At 38.2% G+C, this 10,722-nt stretch overlaps 1 protein-coding gene across 1 annotated transcript; it reads left to right on the forward strand.

Moving 5' to 3' along the window:
- Positions 1-1,546: 1,546 nt before the first annotated feature.
- Positions 1,547-9,620, forward strand: kng1 (kininogen 1). Its single transcript, XM_054789954.1, has 9 exons — positions 1,547-1,692; positions 1,844-1,930; positions 2,875-3,021; positions 3,300-3,416; positions 5,548-5,623; positions 8,381-8,550; positions 8,627-8,737; positions 8,847-8,945; positions 9,028-9,620. Exons 2-9 carry the CDS (start codon positions 1,865-1,867, stop codon positions 9,322-9,324), a joined length of 1,083 nt encoding a protein of 360 aa, XP_054645929.1. The 5' UTR covers positions 1,547-1,692; positions 1,844-1,864; the 3' UTR covers positions 9,325-9,620.
- The last annotated feature ends 1,102 nt before the right edge of the window (positions 9,621-10,722 follow it).

The following is a 10,722-nucleotide window of genomic DNA, read 5'->3' on the forward strand; positions in this document are numbered from 1 at the left end:
TCCATTGTCTGGAATTGATGTTTATGTTTGTAAACTTCCCATGCCATCCATCCCCAAATGTTCTCAATTGGATTTAGATCAGGGAACACGCAGGATTGTCCAAAAGAGTGACATTATTCCTTTGGAAGAAGTCCTTTGTCAGGCAGGCATTGTGAACTGCATCACTGTCCTGTTAAAAAACCCAGTCGTTACCACACAGATGAGGGCCTTCAGTCATGAGGGATGCCTCCTGCAACATCTCCGCATAGCCATCTGCCGTTTGACACCCCTGCACAACCTGAAGCTCCCTTGTTCCATTTATGGAAAAAGTACCCCAGATCATGATGGCGCCCCTACACTGTGCCATTTGGAAAACATCTCAGGTGGGATTTCCAAGATTATATATTTTTTCTCATCAGAGAATAAAACTTTCATGTCCCATGTTTGGTGCTCCTGTGCAAATTCCAAGCGGGCAATCTTGTGGCATCGAAGGAGACGAGGCCTTTGAAGACGTTTTTTGTTCTTAAAACCCTTCTCTTGCAGATGCCGTCTGATTTTTGTTCACCAATCCCCACGATCTTTGAAGAAGTTTAAAATGACTGTCTTACCGCATCCAACCTCAGCAGCAATGGCACCAGCAAGAGGCCTTGCTCATGCACCGTCTTCAAAGACAGAAAGCTTTTTTGCCTTTGCCATCAAGAGATTGTGACAGTGTGAATACCTGACAGAAAATGACACTGAATCTGCATTTTTGGCAAGATTTTGGCTTTTAAAGGCTGTGGTCTGAAACTTTTGATCATCTGATGAACAGCCTTTTTCACTTTCATGGTTGTTTGCAATACATTGCTTACTCAAAAATGTTTTTGTCTCACTCCCATGTGTTTTTTTTGCATGGTGAAGCTCTACTTAGAAACTCCTTAATATCCAACAGTGCCAAATAGACTTTGAAATAGAATTTGACTCTAGAAGGCTGCAAGCAATGAAAACACAACAGTTATTTCAAGACGTCATTGCCAAGTGTCACAGATCACGGCTGGATTGCTCGTCTCCATTGGTGATGCCAATGGGAAAACGTTCTGCATGGCATGCATACACATCTTTATTTTTCATGCTTTCTTGTTCACACAACTTCCCTAGCATACGTGGAGAATAGACCAAAAATACGCAGTCGACATGATAAGTTCAGTGCACTGGATGAATTTCAGTGGTAGAGGGTAAAGGTCGTCTGGGACAAAGTACCTCTTAAACACACAAAGCACATATGTACACAAATAGAGACCATACAACACAAACACAGAGGAAATAATTTGCCCTCTAACAGATTGTTTTTACAACTTTCCTGTGAATTAATGAGGTCTAATGTGTGTATCAGTGCAGACACACGCTCCTACAAAGTTGATGACAATGGCACCTCATTATGTGCTGTTCTCTCTGACTGACTTTGACTGGACAGGTCAGACAAACAAGCAAACATTTGCTCTCCTTTTAGTCAGAGCGTGTGCGTGTGAATGTGTGTGTGTGTGTGTGTGTGTGTGTGTGTGTGTGTGTGTGTGTGTGTGTGTGCATCCTCTCTGCCCTCCTGTCCTGTGTGTTGATCATACAGTGTGTCATCATCCTTCTCAGGCTTCCCACCTACATTTTCAGGAAAGCTTCATTCAGTCATCCATTCCAGGGTGAAGAGGAATCAAGTCCAACCGGATCAACCCAATAACTGTAAGTGCTGTCTTTTTTCTTTTCGGAAACGTTCTCTTCTAAGACATCAAGCATTGGCGCTGTTAGGACTAACAGGGTTTGGTGGTGTTACGTACATACTTACGTACAGTGAGTGTGTGTTGTGTGACTCTGGCCTGATCTTTGCTTTCAGAGCTGAGCAGAACCAAGCACAATGAGGACTGGACTGTGTCTATCTGTGTTGGGCCTGCTGGGTCTGCTCAGCGTTGTTTTTGGCCAGGTACGGAATCATCAACATTCAACTCTTTTTTTTTTTTTTGGTCCTGCACAAGACTGCTAAAGTATGGTTTCATTAAAGCTTACTTACGCTTTAATGAAAGTTACTCACAAGTTCCAAAACAACACAAAGTTGATTATGTGACTAATTTAATTATGTAAATGACCCAAATCGGGGCACTCACCCCGTGGCAGCGATGCGCATCCTTTGCGCATTTGCTGAGAATGCACACCCTAATGTGAAAAACTGACTTATTTCGGTAGTTATGTTTACTTCAAGCTTTATTTTTCTCTTTGTGGAGTGGGCTCCGGCAAGATTTTTGGGGGCTTTTTCTGGTGTGCATCATTGCTGCTGTGAAGCAGTGACAATAATGTAATAATGTGAATTATTGCAAGAACTCTATACCATCCCCAGTTAAAAAAAAAAAAAAAGAAGAAAAAAAAAAAAAAAAAATATATATATATATATATATATATGTATTTTTTATTGAATGCTACTGCTAAATAACCCGCCATGGGGCCAAAGAAAGTTGACCCCACTGAATTTGATCTCGCCAGGATGTAAGAGAAGTCCGCATCAACAATAAGTTCCATCCATTTGACAGTCATAATTATTTTTTGCATAATTTTCTTCATGTAAAACTATAATTATTCTCGATAAAATATATTTTTGTTTATATTTTTGGGTGTCTGGAACGCATTAATTGAATTTTCTTGTAGGAAAAATTGCCTCGTACGTTTCGGTTTTGGTCTGAGTTTTTGGAACAAAGTAATTAAGTACCACTGGATATATACTGTATAAAAAATATCAAACATAATACATGACAGCGTCTTCGGTGATGGTAATGCTATGTGTGTGTGTGGGTATGGTCAAAAATAAGTATTATTTTCAATTGCCAAGTGATCTTTCTATGGTTGTTTTTAATTGTTACCATTGTCTTTTTGAAGGAGGCTGTGGACGTCCAATCTGGCGTCCACATCTTTTGCGATGACCCGTCTGTTGAGAAAGCCGTGAGCAGCGCCCTGCAAAAGTTCAATGAAAGGTTGAACACTGGATACAAGCTGGCCCTCTTTCAGATAATAACAGCCAGCAAGGTACAGCACAGTCAGAGACAATATGTCCTTTCTTCATCACATAGTAGATAAAAGCTAGGTTCCTCTTCAGGGTATATTTTAAGAGCTGAAAAGTGGAACCAACAAACATATAGAAATGACCAACAACGAAGAACAGCATATACATTTTACTATTCGGCTGTCACGAAACTAGTAGTCACTCAGCACTATGAGAGTAGTAGAAGATGATAAAAAGTACAATGATCAATAATTACCCTATATAAATGTTCATATGTATCAACATTTGTGTGACCCCTCAGTCAGAGAACGGCTCCAACAACAACTACGCACTGCAGTTCACCAGCAGGAGGAGTGACTGTCTAGCAGGAAGTCCCAAACCTTGGACAGACTGCAACTATCTGCCATATGGACGCCAAGTATGAAATACATTTCACTTTCTTCTATTCTGCTATTGTAGGCTATGAATGAAGTGATGATTGTACTTAGAAATCCCTTAATGTTTCCGTTTTTTTATGTTTCACTGATAACGTTTTACATTTTGGACCATATTGATGGTCTTTGAAAGCACCACAGTGACTGCACGGTACATGCTATGCTGCACTTTCTTCCCGATGTTGCCACTGGTGGATGGTGTGTTTCTATGACGGGGTATTAGGGCCACATTGAAAAAAAAATCCAAAAAATCTGAGGATTCAAGAATAAAGTCGTAAATTTCCGCTAATAAACTCGTACATTTACGAGAATCAAGTAATATATTTACGAGAAAAAAAGTTGTAAATTTACGAGAAGGCCAAAGGTCACATGAGTCCGCCCTTAACATAGCTGTCTCAGGCAATGCCTGTTATGACGCAGTATTAAAATAATGTGAGATTTCAAGAATAAAGTCGTAAATTTACAAGAATAAAGTTGTAAATTTACAAGAAAAAACTTGCAGGCATTGCCTGAGACAGCTATGAAAAGGAGGGACTTATGTGACCACTGACCTTGGGCATGTGAAGGGGAAGTGAGAACGGGTAGACATGCTAATCTGTTTGTGCTCAACTGCTCTGTTTTGCCGCCACGTTATAAATAAAAGCTTGCCTGAAGCAAAAGGAAAGCTTCCTTCCTTCTGAAGAGCTGCGCTCTATTTTCCCTCTGACATGATGACACGTAATATTACAACAAAACTGACAACTTTATCCTCATAAATGTACAACTTTTTCTTGTACAGTAAATTTACAACTTTTTCTCAAAGATTGACAACTATATTCTTGTAATATTACGACTTTATTCTTGTAATGTTACGACTTTTTTTCTCGCAAATTTACGACTTTATTCTTGCTAATTTACAACTTTATTCTCGTAAATGTACAACCTTTTCTTGTAAATTTACAACTTTTTTCTCGTAAATTTCAGAGTTCTCGTAAATTTAAAAGTTTTTTCTCTGAAATTTACAACTTTATTGTCATAATATTATGACTTTACTCTTTTAATGTTACGACTTTTTTTCTCGTAAATTTACGACTTATTCTCGTTAATTTAGAACTTTATTCTTGTCAATGTACAACTTTTTCTTGTAAATGTACGACTTTTTTCTCGTAAATTCACGACTTTATTTTCATAAATTTACAACTTTTTTCTCGGAAATTCACAACTTTATTGTCGTAAGTTTTACGACTTTATTATTGTAATGTTACGACTTTTTTTCTCATAAATTTACGACTTTATTCTTGCTAATTTACAACTTTATTCTCGTAAATGTACAACTTTTTCTTGTAAATTTACAACTTTTTTCTCGTAAATTTGAGAGTTTGTTCTCGTAAATTAAAAATTTTTTTCTCTGAAATTTACAACTTTATTCTCATAATATTATGACTTTATTCTTTTAATGTTACGACTTTTTTTCTCATAAATTTATGACTTTATTCTCGTTAATTTACAACTTTATTCTTGTAAATGTACAACTTTTTCTTGTAAACGTACGACTTTTTTCTCGTAAATTTTCAACTTTATTCTCGTAAATTTACGACTTTATTCTCGTAAATTTACAACTTTTTTCTCGGAAATTCACAACTTTATTGTCGTAAGTTTACGACTTTATTCTTGTAATATTATGACATTTTTCTCGTAAATTTATAACTTTTTTCTGATCAATTAACAACTTTATTGTCGTAAATTTACGACTTTATTCTCAGAATGTCAGTTTTTTTCTTTTTCAATGTGACACTAATACACTGTCATATATTTGACTTTTTCCTCAAATTTATTCCTAAATTCTGATGCCGCGTGTAAATGCAAAAGACCACAGCTTAATAACTCCTGCCAATTTGAACACAAACAGTCATGTTTACATTCAACACACACATTCACTAGCATACCTTTGTCACTCTAAACCTGTTAAATTCCTGTCCATTCTTGTCCATCTGCCCTTTTGAGAGTCTCTCCATTTTAGAGCTTCAAAGTGTTCATCTCTAGAGCGGTATTGGAGTATGCATTGTGTGCAATAGGCATCAGTAGGCATCATTTTCACAGACTGCTGTAGCTAGAATTGACAATCTTGTTTCGTAGGATCCACTCTCATGCAACGCTACAGTCCACATGACAGAGGACGAAACAGACACTGACCATGTGCATTGCGCGTTAGGTGAGTGACTCAATTCACATCATGTGTTGCTAAATGGTCTTCTAAATAGGAAGTAGAGGGCAAAATATTCACATTTAAAATACTGTAAATTCCGTGTATTAGCCGATACTTTTTTCTTAAACTTTAAACCCTGCGGTTTATACAAATTATATATATAATTTATGGCTAAATTCTAATCTCGTGACATCTTCTTTACTTCAGAAGTACTACTATTTATTTAAATACTGTGCCGCTCGTGAGTCAGTGAGGAAACGGTAGCTCTTTCTTTGGCAGGAGCCAATCACGAGCTACCAGTGCACTCATTGGAAATTGCAGGAGGTCAGTATATATACGAGTGTTACAATATAACAGTCTGACTCACAGTGTCATCTTACAAATAACACAAAACTCATCACACAGCAACTTAAACGGATACCTGAGAAATATACAAACATGTACCAATACAAGTTTAACATGGACAAAAACAGCTCTTTGAAAGCTTTCCCATAATGCATTGCGTCTGAGCAACGCATTCATTGGGGCACTGCAATGACGTCAGCCACCCTCTGAGCTTTGGGCTTGTCTGGCTCCCTCAGATGGACAGAGGAAGCACTGCAGCACAAGCCATCCATTATCCATGCTGCTTGTCCTCCAATGCTTTGCTCAAACAAAATGCATTCTGGAAAAACTTTAAAATATTGTTTTTTTCATTTTTAACTTGTATTGGTACATGTTTGTATATTTACTTTATTTGTAAGGTGACACCGTGAGTCAGACTATTATATTGAGTAATGACCTCACAATTTCCAATGGGTTGACAAGCTCGTCAGGAGTTTTTTCATAGCTCGTGATTGGCTCCTGTCAAATAAAGAGCTGCCAGGTCAGGTGACAGACTTGTGCGCGCCACAATATGCCATTTTAATGATGTGGACACCTGTGGCTTATACAACAGTGCGGCTTATATACGTACAAATCTGTTCTTTCCTCTAAATTTAGTGGGTGCGGCCTACACACTGGAATTGATTTGGAAGTAAAGGCACATTCATAACGCTTGTACCCAATACACGGTCATGGTTTATTTGTTTCAGACATGCTTAACAAGTTACATGAAGGTGCGTCACGCGTAAGGACGGGAATGGAGAACATTTTTACCATTCCGATATCATTTTCGATTCGACAGTTTGGTTCTTTATCGATTCTCATTTGGAAAAAGGTAGAACAAATAGGTTGATTAATTAAGATGAGCTAACTAAACTAAGGAGAGTGCACACTGAGTGGGATCGAGGCAGAGCCAGCATTTTTGCTTTTCATCATCAAATGCATTCAATATATTTGTATGCGTACTTGTCTATATGTGTCCTGGGGTTGATTGATTGTGATAGACTCCAGCTCACCTGTGACCCTGACGAGGAGAAGCAGTACAGAAGTCAGTCGAGTGAACCACGACACTACATGAGTAACACAGACTGGCTACAGCAATCTCTCATTTATTTATGTCTGCAAAGATGGATTCCTCCTTTATAAATGGAATATTTTCATAGTTACGGCATAGACAAACTGTTTACGATCTTCTACGTGCCTTTTTTCAACATTGTTAGAGCCCTCTAGAAGTGACGTAACACCCCTATAGTCACCTATACACTCGTATTAGCCAATTTAGTAGACATAATAAGAGCAAATAAGAGCAATTTAAGACATAAATAAGACGCATGCGCGTGTGTTGCTGTAAATGTGTTCCCTAGGGGAGCGGAGTGGCAGGCGGACAGGAAGTGACCTTGTGGGTTACGGCCCGTGTTATGATGATGATGATGATGATTATCGTGCCTGTTGTGAGATAATTCAAACCTGCAATAAAAGCCTGTTGTCCCGGCGATCAAATCAATTGCTGACACCTAGTGACCAATGTAGAATACTACATTCACAATTTGAATGTGTCTTCCTAATGGCTTGTATTTGTATTTTTAGTTCATTTAGCCATTTTCATGCTTGAAAATGCGTAACTTAGGCAAAAATACATACAATTTGCTTAAAATATGCATTTTTTTAAACTAATAATAGGCCGCATTCAGCCACAAAACAGCATGATTTATTAAGTTATCCCTTGCTATGTTGCGTTTTTTCAGAAATCAATTAATTGATAAATGATTGCTGTTTTGTGGTGGACTTTGGCCTATTATTAGTAAAAAAAAGTCATACAGTATGTAGTATTCAGACACAAAACATTGATGAGTCATCATAGTACATCACATGACCTTAACACTGCATGTAGTTCGCCATGGCATGTCTGACATGATAAGAGTGAAAAGTTCTCCTCCTATTTTGTGTGGAAGTGGTAAATTGTTGGCTTCTTATTTTGTCTTTCTTCCCCACTCCACAAATTTGGGGCTAACTGGTTTGCTCGCTAGCATGCTATGCAGCCGTGGCCGTCTCTTGTGTCTCTGCAACGATCCCGTCGCCTGCGCATTAGCAATGTGGTGTAAACAAAGAATAACAGGGGCGTAAAGGTGACTATAGGGGTGTTATTTCATGTCTACAGGGCTCTAATAATGGCATAAAAACGTATTTAGAAAGTTTTAAACATGTTTTCTATGCTGTTGAATCCTACTTTGCAGAAATTCACCTACAGCGGTCGGGTCTGGAACCGATTAACCGCGATAAATGAGGGACGACTGTCTGTTTGAAAAACCGTGATAGAGTGAAGCCACGAAATTCGAACAGCAATACGGCGAGGGACCATAATAACGATGTGTATTTTTATTTCCCACAATCTTCGGCAAGATGACTACATCCACCCAGAGAGAGCTTCTTGTCTGGGCTGCCCGATGCCGATTGATGAGAACTCTGAGGACCTTAAGGTTCCGCTGTCTGTCTCCATCGTGAAGTACAACTCCATCTCCAACTCTACACACCTGTTTAATCTTAACAGTGTTGAAAGCGCCACCAGACAGGTAGAGGATGTTCATATTGACATAGAGAGCAGGAAATATGGTCTTTTTCTCTTAATATGTGTTTGTGGCCCATCAGGTAGTGGCAGGTTTCAGATTTAAACTGAGATTCGACATGAGGAGGACCACCTGTGCCAAGGCTGAACACAGCGACCTCAGTGACCTATGTGTGCATGATGGCGAGGAAATGGTAAACGACAACACGTTGTCATAGCTCATGTAGTGTGATGTGTGCAATGTGGCATGTTTGTCTTGAGACATCTCTGGTTGTGTGTGTGTGTGTGTGTGTGTGTGTGCAGGAGTTCATTAACTGTAACTCCACAGTGGACGTAGCACCGTGGAGATTTGAGGCCCCACAGGTCAGCATCATATGTGAAGAAGGCGCTCTGCCTCCTCAGGTAGGAAGAGATACATTTATGCTATAAGTAGTGCATGACTAATGAACGAATCAAAAATGGCTTTTCTTACTTTAAAATGAAGACTCAGGCATTCAGCAGGCGCCTGCCCCCTGGTTGGACTCCATTTAGGGAGGCTATGCCGACCTTCCCTTCTCCCACATTGGCATCAGGCAAAGAGGAATCATCTGAGGAGGACGCGACAGCTTCTCCCACTGCTGGAGCTGCAGAAGCTGAGAACGACAACCCCTTCCACTGCCCATCCAAGCCATGGAAGAAGTTCCACCCAGTCCAGACTGGTTTGCCTGTAGCTCCCACCATGGCTGGCACACCAGTACCTCCCACAAACAGGCCTCTCCTTGATGAAGACTTGCTGGCATGAATGCTTCTTCAATAGAACGTATATCGTTCAAAATAATCTCTTCCCTCACATTCATTCTACTACCATATTGTAGCGTTTTGTAAGTCTAATGCAAAACTATGGTAATCGGTCATGTAATGCCACAAGGAGCGCTGGACACATATCAAATCAAAAGAGGGTTTGGTTTCTTTAAGGAAGGATATCAGTTCTTTGACTTAATTAAAATGAGTAATGCGTTTTGTTTCTTGCTCTAAAAAATACTTGCCATCATGTATTTTCCTGAAGAAATGATTGTTTGACTACAAAGTCCACAAGTACATTATTTGTTGTGTATTTTTTTATGGAATCAAATTTTTTTCTGCCCTTGTGGAGAATCAGTTTATATGATTGTACTCTTCCACTTCTAACTTTGACTTGTAACAATACAATACGATCCCCACAAAAACCTGGCGGGACCAAATCCACGAGTTATTGAGACGCCCATAAAAATGTCTATTTTTGACACACGGCTTGCTCCTCCTCCCCCAAACCCTCCTGCTTGCTTGACGTTGACTTTCTTCTCCGATTAATGATCAACATTTGCAATTAGAGTACCAATTGCAAGTGCAATGTTTAAATTCGGCCCCAGAACTTCCTTCTCTCTTGAATATGCCTCACGCACTTCAAATTAAAACACATTTTAAATGGTCAAATTTATAGGTACACACCACAAATGAATGATGTTGTTAGATGAAAGTGTGGCCTGCGACACATTCTAAACATATATATTTTAACAGGAGAACTTAAAAAAATAAACAAAAAAAACTGTCATTTTACAAGAATAATGTCAAAATTAACATCATTTTTTTTTAAGTCATAATTTTATGAGAAAAACGTCATAATATTATGAAGAAAACTAATGTCATTAGTGGCATAAAGTTGAAATATTGCAGAAAAGACATTTGTTAAGTTGTAATATGAGAGACAAATGGAAACAACAAATGAATGTGTCATTTTTGGAAAATTAGGTTGCGGAAAGTTATAATGTTTTGAGAATAAAGTCAAAATATCGGGGGGAAAAAAAAGGCATCCTAATGGGAAAAAAAGTTGCAATTTTATGAGCGTAAACTCTGAATTTATGAGAAAAAATAATGTCATTTTAGTAGCATAAAGTTTTCAATATATTTTTTAAAAAGTGTTATGGTTTAAAAGTTACTATATGAAAAACAAACAAAAACAAAGTCGGAATTTTTGGAAAATTAGTTTGGGGGTAAAAAAAAAAAAAAAGAGTAAAAATATTATGGGAATCATAATATTACAGTCATAATATTACAAAAAAAAACTTTAAAAAAAATATGCAGATTTGTGGGGCCTGAATGCTAAATCACTAATGTGCAGTGGTGCACTGTTTGTAATACACACAAATACACATTGTGTTTA

The sequence above is a fragment of the Dunckerocampus dactyliophorus genome, chromosome 10, assembly GCF_027744805.1.
Source record: "Dunckerocampus dactyliophorus isolate RoL2022-P2 chromosome 10, RoL_Ddac_1.1, whole genome shotgun sequence".
Classification (NCBI taxonomy): domain Eukaryota; kingdom Metazoa; phylum Chordata; class Actinopteri; order Syngnathiformes; family Syngnathidae; genus Dunckerocampus; species Dunckerocampus dactyliophorus.